General features: G+C 35.9%; 1 protein-coding gene across 2 annotated transcripts in view; it reads left to right on the forward strand.

Annotated features, from left to right (window-relative positions):
* The window catches only part of LOC123563391 (glutamate dehydrogenase, mitochondrial-like), a 42,427-nt gene extending 36,045 nt beyond the window's left edge, over nt 1–6,382 (forward strand). For both annotated transcript variants that reach the window (XM_045356148.2, XM_045356147.2), the window contains exons 11-12: nt 2,577–2,639; nt 3,534–6,382. In XM_045356148.2, the coding sequence (XP_045212083.1) occupies nt 2,577–2,639; nt 3,534–3,653 (183 nt within the window). In that variant the 3' untranslated portion in view covers nt 3,654–6,382. The remainder of the gene's footprint in view (nt 1–2,576; nt 2,640–3,533) is intronic.
* Nucleotides 6,383–12,338: the final 5,956 nt, after the last annotated feature.

Below are 12,338 nucleotides of genomic sequence, written 5' to 3' on the forward strand. Positions count from 1 at the left end.
TATATACACGTTTGTGCAAAATGATCACTTTGGGCAAGTTGAGGTGGTGTTGGATGGGAGTTGGGTGCAGTGTTTATATATATATATATATATATATATATATATACACCAGGTAACAGTAATATTAATAAAGTAACATCTTGGTAATTTATTCCACAATTGTTTGGAATTTAAAACCTACACATTACTATACTGGCTACATGTTTTGATGAAATATACTGAAAATGTTATGATTAAATTATGGACTAATTTATTTTGGGGTAAATTCCAAGGCAAATTCATACTAAAACTTCTTACTCTCACAAACTGGAGAGAAATTTGCAAACAAAACAAAGTAAACATTTCATTAATGAAGTCCTTTACCTTTACCTCTGTCTGGTAAGAGTTAATTAATATTCTTAGAACTAACCCTTATCATGCTGGACATAACTGATTCTGCCTTTGCGACCAGTGTAGATCATTATCAGCCTGCACATCCGTGCAGTCTGGTCATGATCTGCACTGTTCGCCATTCAGTCAGTATCTTTTTGGTATGCACCCCTTTTAACAGTAAATGAAAGATGGACAAGTTCATTATAGATATTTAGAAGGGTAAGGGCTAATATTTGACAGGTTTCTGTTATTTAAACTTAATCTAGGTGGCTGAGTGGTTAAAGACTCAGATTTAGAATCACTTGCCTCTCACAGATATGGGTTTTAAACTTCGCTTAGGGTGTAGAGTTCATTGGGTATTGAAGCCATTCAGCTGGATTACAGAAGGCTGATGGTTCTACATAAGTTTCCGCCCATGCTGAAACAGGGCCTTTTGAAGGGTGCCTATGATCTTCTACCATCAAAAGCTGGAAAAGTTGCCATATGATTTAAATTGTGTTGGTGTGACTCTAAACCCATCTAGATTTTTGTTGAGCCCGCTGGCGGTGAGCACGACATAGTTGTCACAATGGTGGTTTGGTGTATGTGCATGCGTGCGTCCGAGTTTGTCCGGGCTGTAACGTATCCATGGATCAATAGATTCTTAAATATCTTGGCACATATGTTTGCCTCAATGACATGGTGTGTCACATGCAAGAACCAGGTTGGTAAGTTAAAGGTCAAGGTCATACTTTTAGGTCAAAGGTCAAAACTTGGTGCTGTTTTGCAAATGCTTGTCCGGGCTGCAACTCCGCCTTGCATTGAGAGATTCTTAAATACTTTAGCACAAATGTTTGCCTCGATAAGATGATGTGTCATGTGCAACAACCAGATTGGAAGCTTAAAGGTCATGGTCATACTTAGAGGTCAAAGATCAAAACTTGATGCAGTTTTTCCTTGTCCGGACTGTAACTTGGCTATGGATTGAGGGTTTCTTAAATAACCTGGCACAATTGTTTGCCTCAATGAGACAGTCTGTCAGGCCTTAGTAGTTGAAATGTCAAGGTCACACTTAGGGCTCAAAGGTCAAAAGTTGATGCAGTTTCTATTGCCTGTGCTGTAACTTAGCTATAGATGGAGATGTTCTTAAATAACTTGGCAGAAATGTTTGCCACAATCAGTTCTGTCGCTGCCAAATAGTATCATAAATGTTAGTCCTTTTGACAGCAGGTGGGCTCGACATGTGGCCTGTGGGCATCTAGGTTGCAAACCATATCCATTTATATTACTTTTAATGATTTTTAAAGAAATGAAGAAATCTAGGTCACATGGTCATATTTAATGAAATGTTCTTGAGCTGACATTTTTGACTTTGTTTTGTTTGAATTGCTCTGATTTTTCCCTCGCTTGATTTTGCAACCACTCTTGCCAGACTGTTTGATTTTGCACAGACTTTTGCCAGAGTTTGCTTGAATTTGATATGTATTTTGATCAGCTTTTAACCCTTACACTGCTAAATTTCTATAATGAACTAGTCCATCTTTCAATTTGGACAGTACCATTAACTGTTAAAAGGGGTGCATACCCAAAAGATACTGACTGAATGGCGAACAGTGCAGGTTATGATCAGACTGCATGGATGTGTAGGCTGATCAGATCATGAGCTACACCGGTTGCAAAGGCAGACTCAGTCGTGTCCAGCATGATAAGGGTTAGGCTTCATTTTGTAAACTGTTAATATGCATTTACAGCTATGCCAAAAAAATAAGAAGTTTAAGTGCTTCCAAAGTGATATGTTTTCAGCCAAGTTATGTGTTACGTTGGTTAAAAGTTATGATTTATAACACTCATTATTACATGTTATGAGGTGATCCCTAAAAGCTGCCTCTTCCATTTAATGGCCTAGGGGTGTATTGATTTGGAGTTGTTGATTTTTGCATAGAGATCTACCTGCAAATAAAAATGTCAGTGAAAGTAAAAACTTCCTGAACATTTCAAAGTTAGAATCAGTTAACAAAAGTTGCACTTAAAAACTAGGTAATAGATAGACAAGTCATTTTGTATGATAGAAGTTAATGACTTAGTTCTTCTAAATGCAGTTTATATATGTAAGCAGGAGTAAAACACGTTTATTATTATATACAATTCTTAAATGATACATCTGCCATAAATGAAATGGTTGAAATTGAAACATTTGATTAATTTATTATTTATTTAACTTGTAGGGTGCTTCAGAAAAAGACATTGTACATTCTGGACTTGAGTACACCATGGAACGATCAGCTAGGGTATGTATTTTATAGTAGTACAGTAACAACTAGAAATAAAAAAACCCAAACATTTCCTTTAGAGTCTTCAACCCTTGATTGAACTTAAAAAAATACACATCTAAAAGAAAATAGCAATATCATGCAAGATGCTTGTGAAAAGGGGCCAATTTTACATTTTTATATCTTCTTATTACTAAAATTTTGGAATTCATGATTGGGAGCCTCTGTGGCTGAATGGGTAAGATTGCCAACTTGAATCACTTGCCTATCACTACTGTTGTTTTGACCCTTGGGTGTACATTGTAGTGTTCTTTCATGTGAGGAAGCCAGCCAGTTGGCTTTTGAAAGGTCGGTGGTTCAACCCACCAGTGATGAAATAATGCCCAGGGCCATATAGGGTCTTCCCCTAAAATTGTAAATACATGTATAAAGAGGAATATAAGACACATCGGCAAAGTATACATAAAGGACTGAAAAATTTGTGTAAAATTATTTGACCTAGTGTCGAAACATTATAGGGTAGTTGTTCAGCGTATGAAGTTGTGCACCTGGGGCTTGTTTAAGATTTTGCTTAGCTAGACCAGACTTAGTCCTTTTACTTAATCAGAAATAAGCAAAGAGGACATAACAGTTTGTCATATCTAAGAAAGAATTTGACATAGAGTTATGAAACTTCATAGGAATTTTTTGTAGTATCCTCAGTCTTTAAGTGTAATATTGTGCAAGGTCTGCTATTTTGTCTAAAGTCTAAAAAAAAGTGCCAAAAAAAAATAGTTTGGAGTGCAGCAAGGATCATTCACTATAAAAGCTGTGAAGTTGTCAGATGACTACATCTGTTGTTGCAGCTTTTAAATAACGGAATGAAACAAAAAAAGATATTGCATTGAAATAATTTCTGCTTCTCTATTTCAGAACATCATGAGAACAGCAATGAAATACAACCTTGGCCTTGACCTTCGTACAGCCGCTTTCATCACATCCATAGAGAAAATTTTCCGTGTTTACTACAACGCTGGTCTGACCTTTACATAAAATCAAAAATGTTTTAAACATTATATATAAAACAAAAGTCTGTTATATGTATAGGTTTTGTTTTTATTTTCTGTTGATTTCTGATAAAAGGATTATACTTAAGAATGTTGTGAAATTATTATAGGTAATTTTGTATATGCAAAATATGAGCAATAAAATATTTTAGAACCAATGTAATAATGTTTATACCTTTATTAGGATTTTCTTGGATCTCTCTTGACAGATTTCAGTACTTAACGTTTAATAGTAGCAGTTGGTAGTTTCCAGCCTTAGATGCGAATTGGCTGGGGTCAGTCTAAAAATGAAATAAGTGTCAAAATCTCCTTCAAAATGATATTCAATGTGGATTTTGTGCTTTGGTGCAGTGGAATGGACGTTTTAAAAAACAGAATAAGTGTCCTGAAGTTGGTCACATGCGAAACTGCGTGTGTTGATTGCTGGCTGTATGCAAGCAAATGTCAAGACAGTGGCCTAATTCAGCAAGGAGTACTGAAAAAAAAGTAATCAGTTTACAGTTTTGTTATGCAGAATAGGTACAGGAGAGGTTTGTGTGTAGGGCACTGTGCATTGTTGGACTCCTGCTTTTCCCCCAACTTTTTGCCAGTAGGCCAAATATGGTAATATTTTGGAAAATTGGTCCATATTTTCGCGAATCTAGGTTTCACTATTGGCTATGTATGGACTATAGAGTCTTATAAATGGCAAATATTTCTGATGGATTTTAAGAAAGCATACAAATACATGATAACTATATGCTTTATTTCTTTCAAATCTCTTTTTGTTGATTTCTGCTGAATTGAAGGAAGACAGTCTCTGGCCAGCGTGCGAAAAGTCCAAAAACTGGCATCTGCTACCTTTTGTACAAGAGTCTCCTAAGAGTAGTCTCCCTGTATAGAATCTATTCTTGTGATGTCACCATTTTACAAGTACCAAAATCAAGTTACTGGATGGACTGGTTAACATTGCCAAACAAATATTGCATCTGCAGTATGTAATATCAGCCTTGACAGGTACATTTCCTGTGATTATATAAGATTTGTTTATTTTATCATTGTTTTTATGCAATAGAAGTTTTATAGTGTGGACATTGTTATACTTTGTTATAGATGTACATGATTTTGTATATGGGTATATTTCACATGTATTATAATATTGTTACTCTCGCAGACGAATCTCACTGCTAGAAGAAAACTAGTTAAACTTCAATATAACAGCTTAATGGAAGATTTAGATATGGTGGAACCTTGTTTCCAAAATGTTTTAGATTAGTGGAGTTTCTGTTTGATACAGAGGGGCCAGTATCAAACCATTTTGTGGGAAAAATGGCATCTATATACCACATTACATCATGAATTTATATTGTTACATAATATATTTAGCCATTTTTCCCTCAAAAGGGTTGATATCTGCCACAGTGATTTGATATTATAAAGACTGGAAGAAAGAAGTAGACAGAACAGTAGGTAATGCTGGGTCATTAAGGTTTAGAATGTTATGAACACCTTTGCAAAATAATATTTTTCTCTTGGCTTTTAGGAGAATTCTTGTCTTTAATAGTACTTGTATTGCTATGCTTACAGAGAATTTTATCAGTGTCCATTAAAACTTTCAAATAATTATTTATGAAGGTATTATAATGTATTAAAAGTAGATAGTCCTGATTTACTACTTCAGTAGGTAATTTGTTACCATTCTTTTTGCACATTGTAGGACTCTGATATTTGTTCAATATGAATTCCTATTTTTCATATGTGATCTTTGCAGACAGTATTATATTCATGTGTATAAATCTGGTCTCTGTAAGATACACTCGGTAGACACTTTTAAATGAGTCTTCCGGAAAAAATGTAAAAAGAACATTTCGCTAGTGATGTAAATATTACTGTTTGCATCATTAGAGTACATTGTATGAGGTGCCTTATTTGTAAGCTATTTTATGTTATGCCAGTTCTTGTTAAATCTTCAATGCCGTACACAAAGTGTAAGAGCGTTTAATAAGCATATGACATTAAAGGGTTAACACTCCAGGGCATAACATACAACAGGGTGTCAAAAGCGGCCCACTATACAATTAACATGACAATCGGAAAGATTTACTGCTATTGCATAAAAGCTCAAAGGATTTTACATATTGTGGAAATATGTACCAATGCAAGTGAAAAGTTATTGTGAAAAGGTAGTCATTGTTGATACTTGCAAACCAGTGTTTGATGCTATATTTTTTATGGTAAAAGATAATTCAATTATACATAAACAAGTTCATTGTAAACTGTTTACAAAGCGTCTATGAGTTATCATCAGTACCACTACCGGTTTATTTATATCTTGTTAATGTTGAATACAGGGTTGTAGATAATTGGTGATCAGGTTTGTTGGTAAGAAATTTTGAAATTCCATTGCTCCTTTTCCCAGGAATATTTCTCATACTCTTCTCCATGCAAATCTCATATTTCTGTTACTACAGACATATCACATTGTTGTAGTTAGGTCTGCTTGTTTGTGATGCTGTAAGCTTTGTATAAAATGGAAGAAAACTGGATCTATGTATCAGGTGTATATGTTTTGTAAAATAATCTGTAGAAAAAATTATGAATTCCTTCCAGTTGTAGTTGTAATAAAGCACCGTGTTTTTAGCTTGACTAGTCAGGCATGATGTCATTGGACAGCTCTGGTTTACAATGTAAGTTAGAACTTGATAAACTTTTAGTGATTAAACACTTATCATATGAGTCTTTGTTTATTATATTTTTCTTTTGAAAGAGACAGATCTGCAGGTGTACAAAATGGTGTGAGAATTGCCATACCTTTCACCTATCTTGTCAATACCGTGTGTAAATGATATAGAAGATACTAAGTTAAGACTGAAATACCTTTCACGAGTGAACACTAGATGCAATGTTTTCAGGTGTGGCATAGCCACAAGTGAAAATGTTAAATATGGTGTTCATGAGTGAAAGATATTTTGATCTTACCGGTATAAACATGATATTCTTCAGTTAAAATCAGATAATATTTAAGAAACTTTATAGAAGCGGGGACTAGGGGGCTTGCAATGTAGACTGTTGCAGTCTGCATCAACTTGGTGACCTTTACCTTGGGTATAATGGGCCCAGCCCCTGCACATACTTTGTTTATATGCTGGACAATGTTTATGTGAAGTTATGACAAAGATATGACAGAAAAACAAAGGTTGCGGAAAAAATTTAACTTTAGAAATAATCTAAGTGTAACACTTTGGTGACCTTGACCTTGGGTATAATGGGCCCAGCCCCTGCACATACTTTGTTTGCATGCTGAACAATGTTAATGTGAAGTTACAGTAAGAAACAAGCAACAGTAACAAAGAACAAGAGAGCCATGAAGGCCGCTCACCTGACCTATTGACCTAAAGATCATCAAGATAATTATCCTGACCAAGTTTCATGAAGGTACAGTCATAAATGTGGCTTCCAGAGAGTTAACAAAATTTTCCTTTGATTTGACCTAATGACCTAGTTTTTTACCCCACATGACCCAGATTTGAACGTGACCTATAGATCATCAAGATTAACAATCCCACCAAGTTTCATTCAGATATGTCATAAATGTGGCCTCTACAGTGTTAACTAGCTTTTTAGCTCAGGTGAGTTTTTCTGATCACTCGATGTCCGTCTGTCTGTCGTCTGTCTGTCCGTCAACATTTAGCTTGTGTATGTGATAGAGGCTGTATTTTTCAACTGATCTTCATGAAATTTTGTCAGAATGATTACCTTGATAAAATCTAGGCCGAGTTGGAAAATGGGTCATCTGGGGTTAAACATTAGGTCACTAGGTAAAATCAAACAAAAACATTGTGTATGCAATAGTGACTGTATTTTTCAATTAATCTTCATGAATTTTGATCAGAATGATTACCTTGATAAAATCTAGGTCAAGTTCGAAAATGGGTTATCTGGGGTCAAAAACTAGGTCACTAGGTCAAATCAAAGAAAAACCTTGTGTATGCGATAGAGGCTACATTTTTCAATTGATCTTCATGAATTTTGATCAGAATGATTACGTTGATGAAATCTAGGCCGAGTTTGAAAATGGGTCATCTGGGGTCGAAAACTAGGTCACTAGGCCGAATCAAAGAAAAACCTTGTGTATGCGATAGAGGCTGTATTTTTCAATTAATCTTCATGAATTATGGTCAGAATGGTTGCCTTGATGAAATCTAGGTAAAGTTCGAATATAGGTCATCTTGGGTCAAAAAGTAGGTCATTAGGTCAAATCAAAGAAAAACTTTGTGTATGCGATAGAGGCTATATTTTTCAATTGATCTTCATGAAATTAAGTCAGAATGATTGTCTTGATGAAATCTAGGTCAAATTTGAATATTGGTTATCTTGGATCAAAAATTAGGTCACTAGGTCAAAAACCTTGTGTAAGAGATAGAGGCTGTATTTTTCAATTAATCTTCATGAATTTTGGTCAGAATGATAGCCTTAATAAAATCTAGGTCAAGTTCAAATATGGGTCATCTGGGTTCAAAAACTAGGTCATTAGGTCAAATCAAAGAAAAACCTTGTGTATGCGATAGAGGCTGTATTTTTTAATTGATCTTCATGAAATTTGGTCAGAATGATAGCTTTAATGAAATCTATTTCAAGTTTGAATATGGGTCATCTGGGGTCAAAAACTAGGTCACTAGGTCAAATCAAAGAAAATACTTGTTTTTGCTCCAATTTTAGTGATAATTGGTCAGAATATTTTTTTCCATGAAATCACTAGGTCAAACATGTTTATACTGTTATGGTGTATTATGGTGTGTTTCTCAGGTGAGCGACCTAGGGCCATCTTTGCCCTCTTGTTCTTTGATTTGACCTGGTGACCTAGTTTTTGATCCTACATGACCCAGATTCAAACTGGACATTGAGATCATCTAAATAAACATTCTGACCAAGTTTCATGAATATACATCATACATATGGCCTCTACAGTGTTAACAAGCTTTTCCTTCGATTTGACCTGGTGACCTAGTTTTTTATCCCAGATGACCCAATATTGGCTTTATCCAAGATTTTATTGAGGGTAACATTCTGACCAAGTTTCATTAAGATTGGGCCAAAATTGTGACCTCTAGAGTGTTAACAAGCTTTTCCTTTGATTTGACCTGGTGACCTAGTTTCTGACCCTACATGACCTAGATTCGAACTTGACCTAAAGATCATCAAGGTTAACATTCTGACTAAGTGTCATGAAGATACAGTCATAAATGTGGCCTCTACAGTGTTAACTAGCTTTTCCTTTGATTTGACCTGGTGACCTAGTTTTTGATCCTACATGACCTAGATTCAAACTGGCCCTTGAGATCATCTAAATTAACATTCTGGCCAAGTTTCATGAAGATACAGTCATAAATGTGGCCTCTACAGTGTTAACAAGCTTTTCCTTTGATTTGATCTGGTGACCTAGTTTCTGATCCCAGATGACCCAATATCGAACTCGTCCAAGATTTTATTGAGGGTAACATTTTGACCAAGTTTCATTAAGATTGGGTCAAAATTGTGACCTCTAAGAGTGTTAACAAGCTTTTCCTTTAATTTGACCTGGTGACCTAGTTTTTGACCCCAGATGACCTAATGTCGAACACGTCAAAGATTTTATTTAGGGTAACATTCTGACCACGTTTCATTAGGATTAGCCAAAATTGTGACCTCTAGAGTGTTAACAGTCAAATTGTTGACGACAGACACAGGGCGATCACAAAAGCTCACCTTGAGCACTTCATGCTCAGCAGGGGTGACCAGGTGAGGGTACAAAATTTCACATGTTTATATTGATGAATAATTAAAAATGATGAAAAAAAATGGGTGCGGGATGGGATGCATGATCGGGGTCGTGGGCAAGACTGACTGGAGAGTGAGGTGGGGGAACATACAACTTTGCATGCTGATAAATATTCATGGAAGGTTTTGAAAAGAAATAATAATAAAAAGAAATGACCAATTGAAAAAAAAAATGACAGGCATCATCAAAGTATGTTGGTTCATATTTTTGTCAAGTTTCATGAAATTCTACCAGCTTCTTACTGAGAAATGGCTATAGACGTGGATTTTTCATTAAATCAAGGGCAATAACTCTAAATTGACCAATCAAAAACAAAACTTGACGGGCATCATTGCAGTATGTTGGTGTATATTTATTTCAAGTTTTATGAAATTCTACCTGATAGTTACTGAGAAATGGCTGCAGACGGACATTTTTGGGCATTTTTCATTAAATCAAGGGCAATAACACTAAGGGGAATTGACCAATAAAAAAAAAACCTGATGGGCATCATCGCAATATGTTGGTTCATGTTTATTTCAAGTTTCATGAAATTCTACCAGCTAGTTACTGCGGACTGACGGAGGGACAATGGGCACAAGACCACAGTTATTAGCCCTTGGTTGACCACAATACGGAAGTGATTACGCGGAAAATAGTTCCTCTGTTTGATGGTGAATATTGGTGAATTTTTGAATGAAAGACCTGCAATAAATGGCATGATTTAATAGAGGAGATATGAAATAGTAGGTACATGTACAATTTGACAGAATGAGAATGTCAGAATATGCATAACATGACTTTTTGATAGGGCCTGTTTTGCCTGTTTGCGGTCATCTAGAGGGTATTCTTCATACGCATGTGATTTGGTTCAGAATGGTGGAAAAAAGAGCCTGTCAACCCAATGTTTACTGTGGCTGGAATTTTTTTCTCTTGAATAGTTCTGTTCAGGTATTTTTATGGGGGTTGGAATGCATGCAAAATTGCTATAGTGTCCAGTGCCTATAAAGAACATATAGTAAAAATAACTGTGGTCTTAGGCCAACGCCATTTCAATACCCCCCTCCCGATTTCATCGGCAGGGGATAATAAATAGGGTATTCTGCTGTTCATGATCAACCACCATCAACTTTAATGATCCTAGGCTCAAGGGTTCTAAAGTTATTGTCCAGCAGTGATTTAAATGTTCCAGGTCACTGGGACCTTGACCTACTGACCTCAAATCAATAGGGGTCATCTGCTGGTCATGGTCAACCTCCCTATATCTAGTTTCCTAGAAACGTTTAACTGTTCCGGGTCACTGTGACCTTGACCTTTGACCTACTGATCTCAAAATCAATATGGGTTATCTGATGGTCATGATCAACCCCCCAATCAACCTCCATTATCCTAGGCTCACATGTTCTCGAGTTATCATCCGGAAACCAATTGATCTACAGAACAACTGACCGACATCTGCATTAAAATACATGCATTTTTCATGGCATTAAAATATATTTTCAAGTACACATTAGTGCCTTGCACATAACTTTCGTAAAATTACTTCATACTTGAAAGATACAAGTATGGCCTATAATTTTGACATTACCCTCAGTGAAGGCAATCCGATGGTTTTGCATTATACTCATCCTTTGTGAAAATTCGGGCAAAATCTCCACAAACAAGAGGGTCATGATGGCCCTCACCAAAGCTGATCTGGCCTGACCTACTTTTTGACCCACATGACCCAGTTTCAAACTTGACATAGATATCATCAAGACAAACATTCTGACCAAGTTTCATGAAGATAGGATCATAAATCTGGTCTAAAGAGTGTCAACAAGCTTTTCATGTGATTTGAGTGGTGACCTAGTTTTCCCACAAGACCCAGACTTGAAATTGACTGACATAATCAAGACAAACATTCTGACCAAGTTTAATGAATATAGGGTCATAAATGTGGCCTCTAGAGTGTTAACAAGCTTTTCCTTTGATTTGACTAGGTGACCTAGTTTTTGACCTCACATGACCCAGATTCCAACTTTTACCTAGAAGTCATCAAGACAAACATTCTGACCAATTCTCATGAGTTTCTAACTTAAACTGTGGTCTCGTAAGTGTTAACAAGATTTTCCTTTGATCTGGCCTAGTTTTTTAACCCACATGACCTAGTTTCGAACTTGACCTTCATTAAGACAAACATTCTGACCAATTTTCATGAAAAAAGGTTAATAAATGTGGCCTCTAAATGTAAACAAGTTTTTCTTTTGATTCGACCGGGTGACCTAGTTTTTGACCCCACATGACCCAGATTTAAACTTGACATAGAGATCATCAAGACAAACATTCTGACCAATTCTCACGAGTTTCAAACTTAAACTGTTTCAAACTTGATCTAGAGATCATCAAGATCAACATTCTGACCAAGTTTCATGAAGATAGGTTAAAAAATGTGGCCTCTAGGGAGTTAACAAGCTTTTCCCTTGATTTGACCGTGTGACCTAGTTTTTTTAACCCACATAACCCAGATTCGAACTTGACCTAGAGATCATCAAGACAAACATTCTGACCAAGTTTCATAAAGATTGGGTCACAAATGTGGCCTCTATAGAGTGTTACAAGGCAAATGTTGACGCACATCACACTACAGACACCGCATGACAACAGACAATTACGGGTCGCAATAGCTCACCTTGAGCACTTTGTGCTCTGGTGAGCTAAAAACCACAATTAATCAGAAAAGAATGCATAGTTGGCTGTTCAAATAAATTTAATTCAGAACAGTTTTCAGCAAGTAGAGGACTAATTAAAAGAAAATCATTTTGACCTTCAGCTTCTATCAGTACCTGATCTTAAATGATGTCTCCAGTTCCAGGATATTTAATACATATTTTGTCAAGAACAAAAACAACTGTG

The sequence above is a fragment of the Mercenaria mercenaria genome, chromosome 2, assembly GCF_021730395.1.
Source record: "Mercenaria mercenaria strain notata chromosome 2, MADL_Memer_1, whole genome shotgun sequence".
In the NCBI taxonomy this organism is placed as follows: Eukaryota; Metazoa; Mollusca; class Bivalvia; order Venerida; family Veneridae; genus Mercenaria; species Mercenaria mercenaria.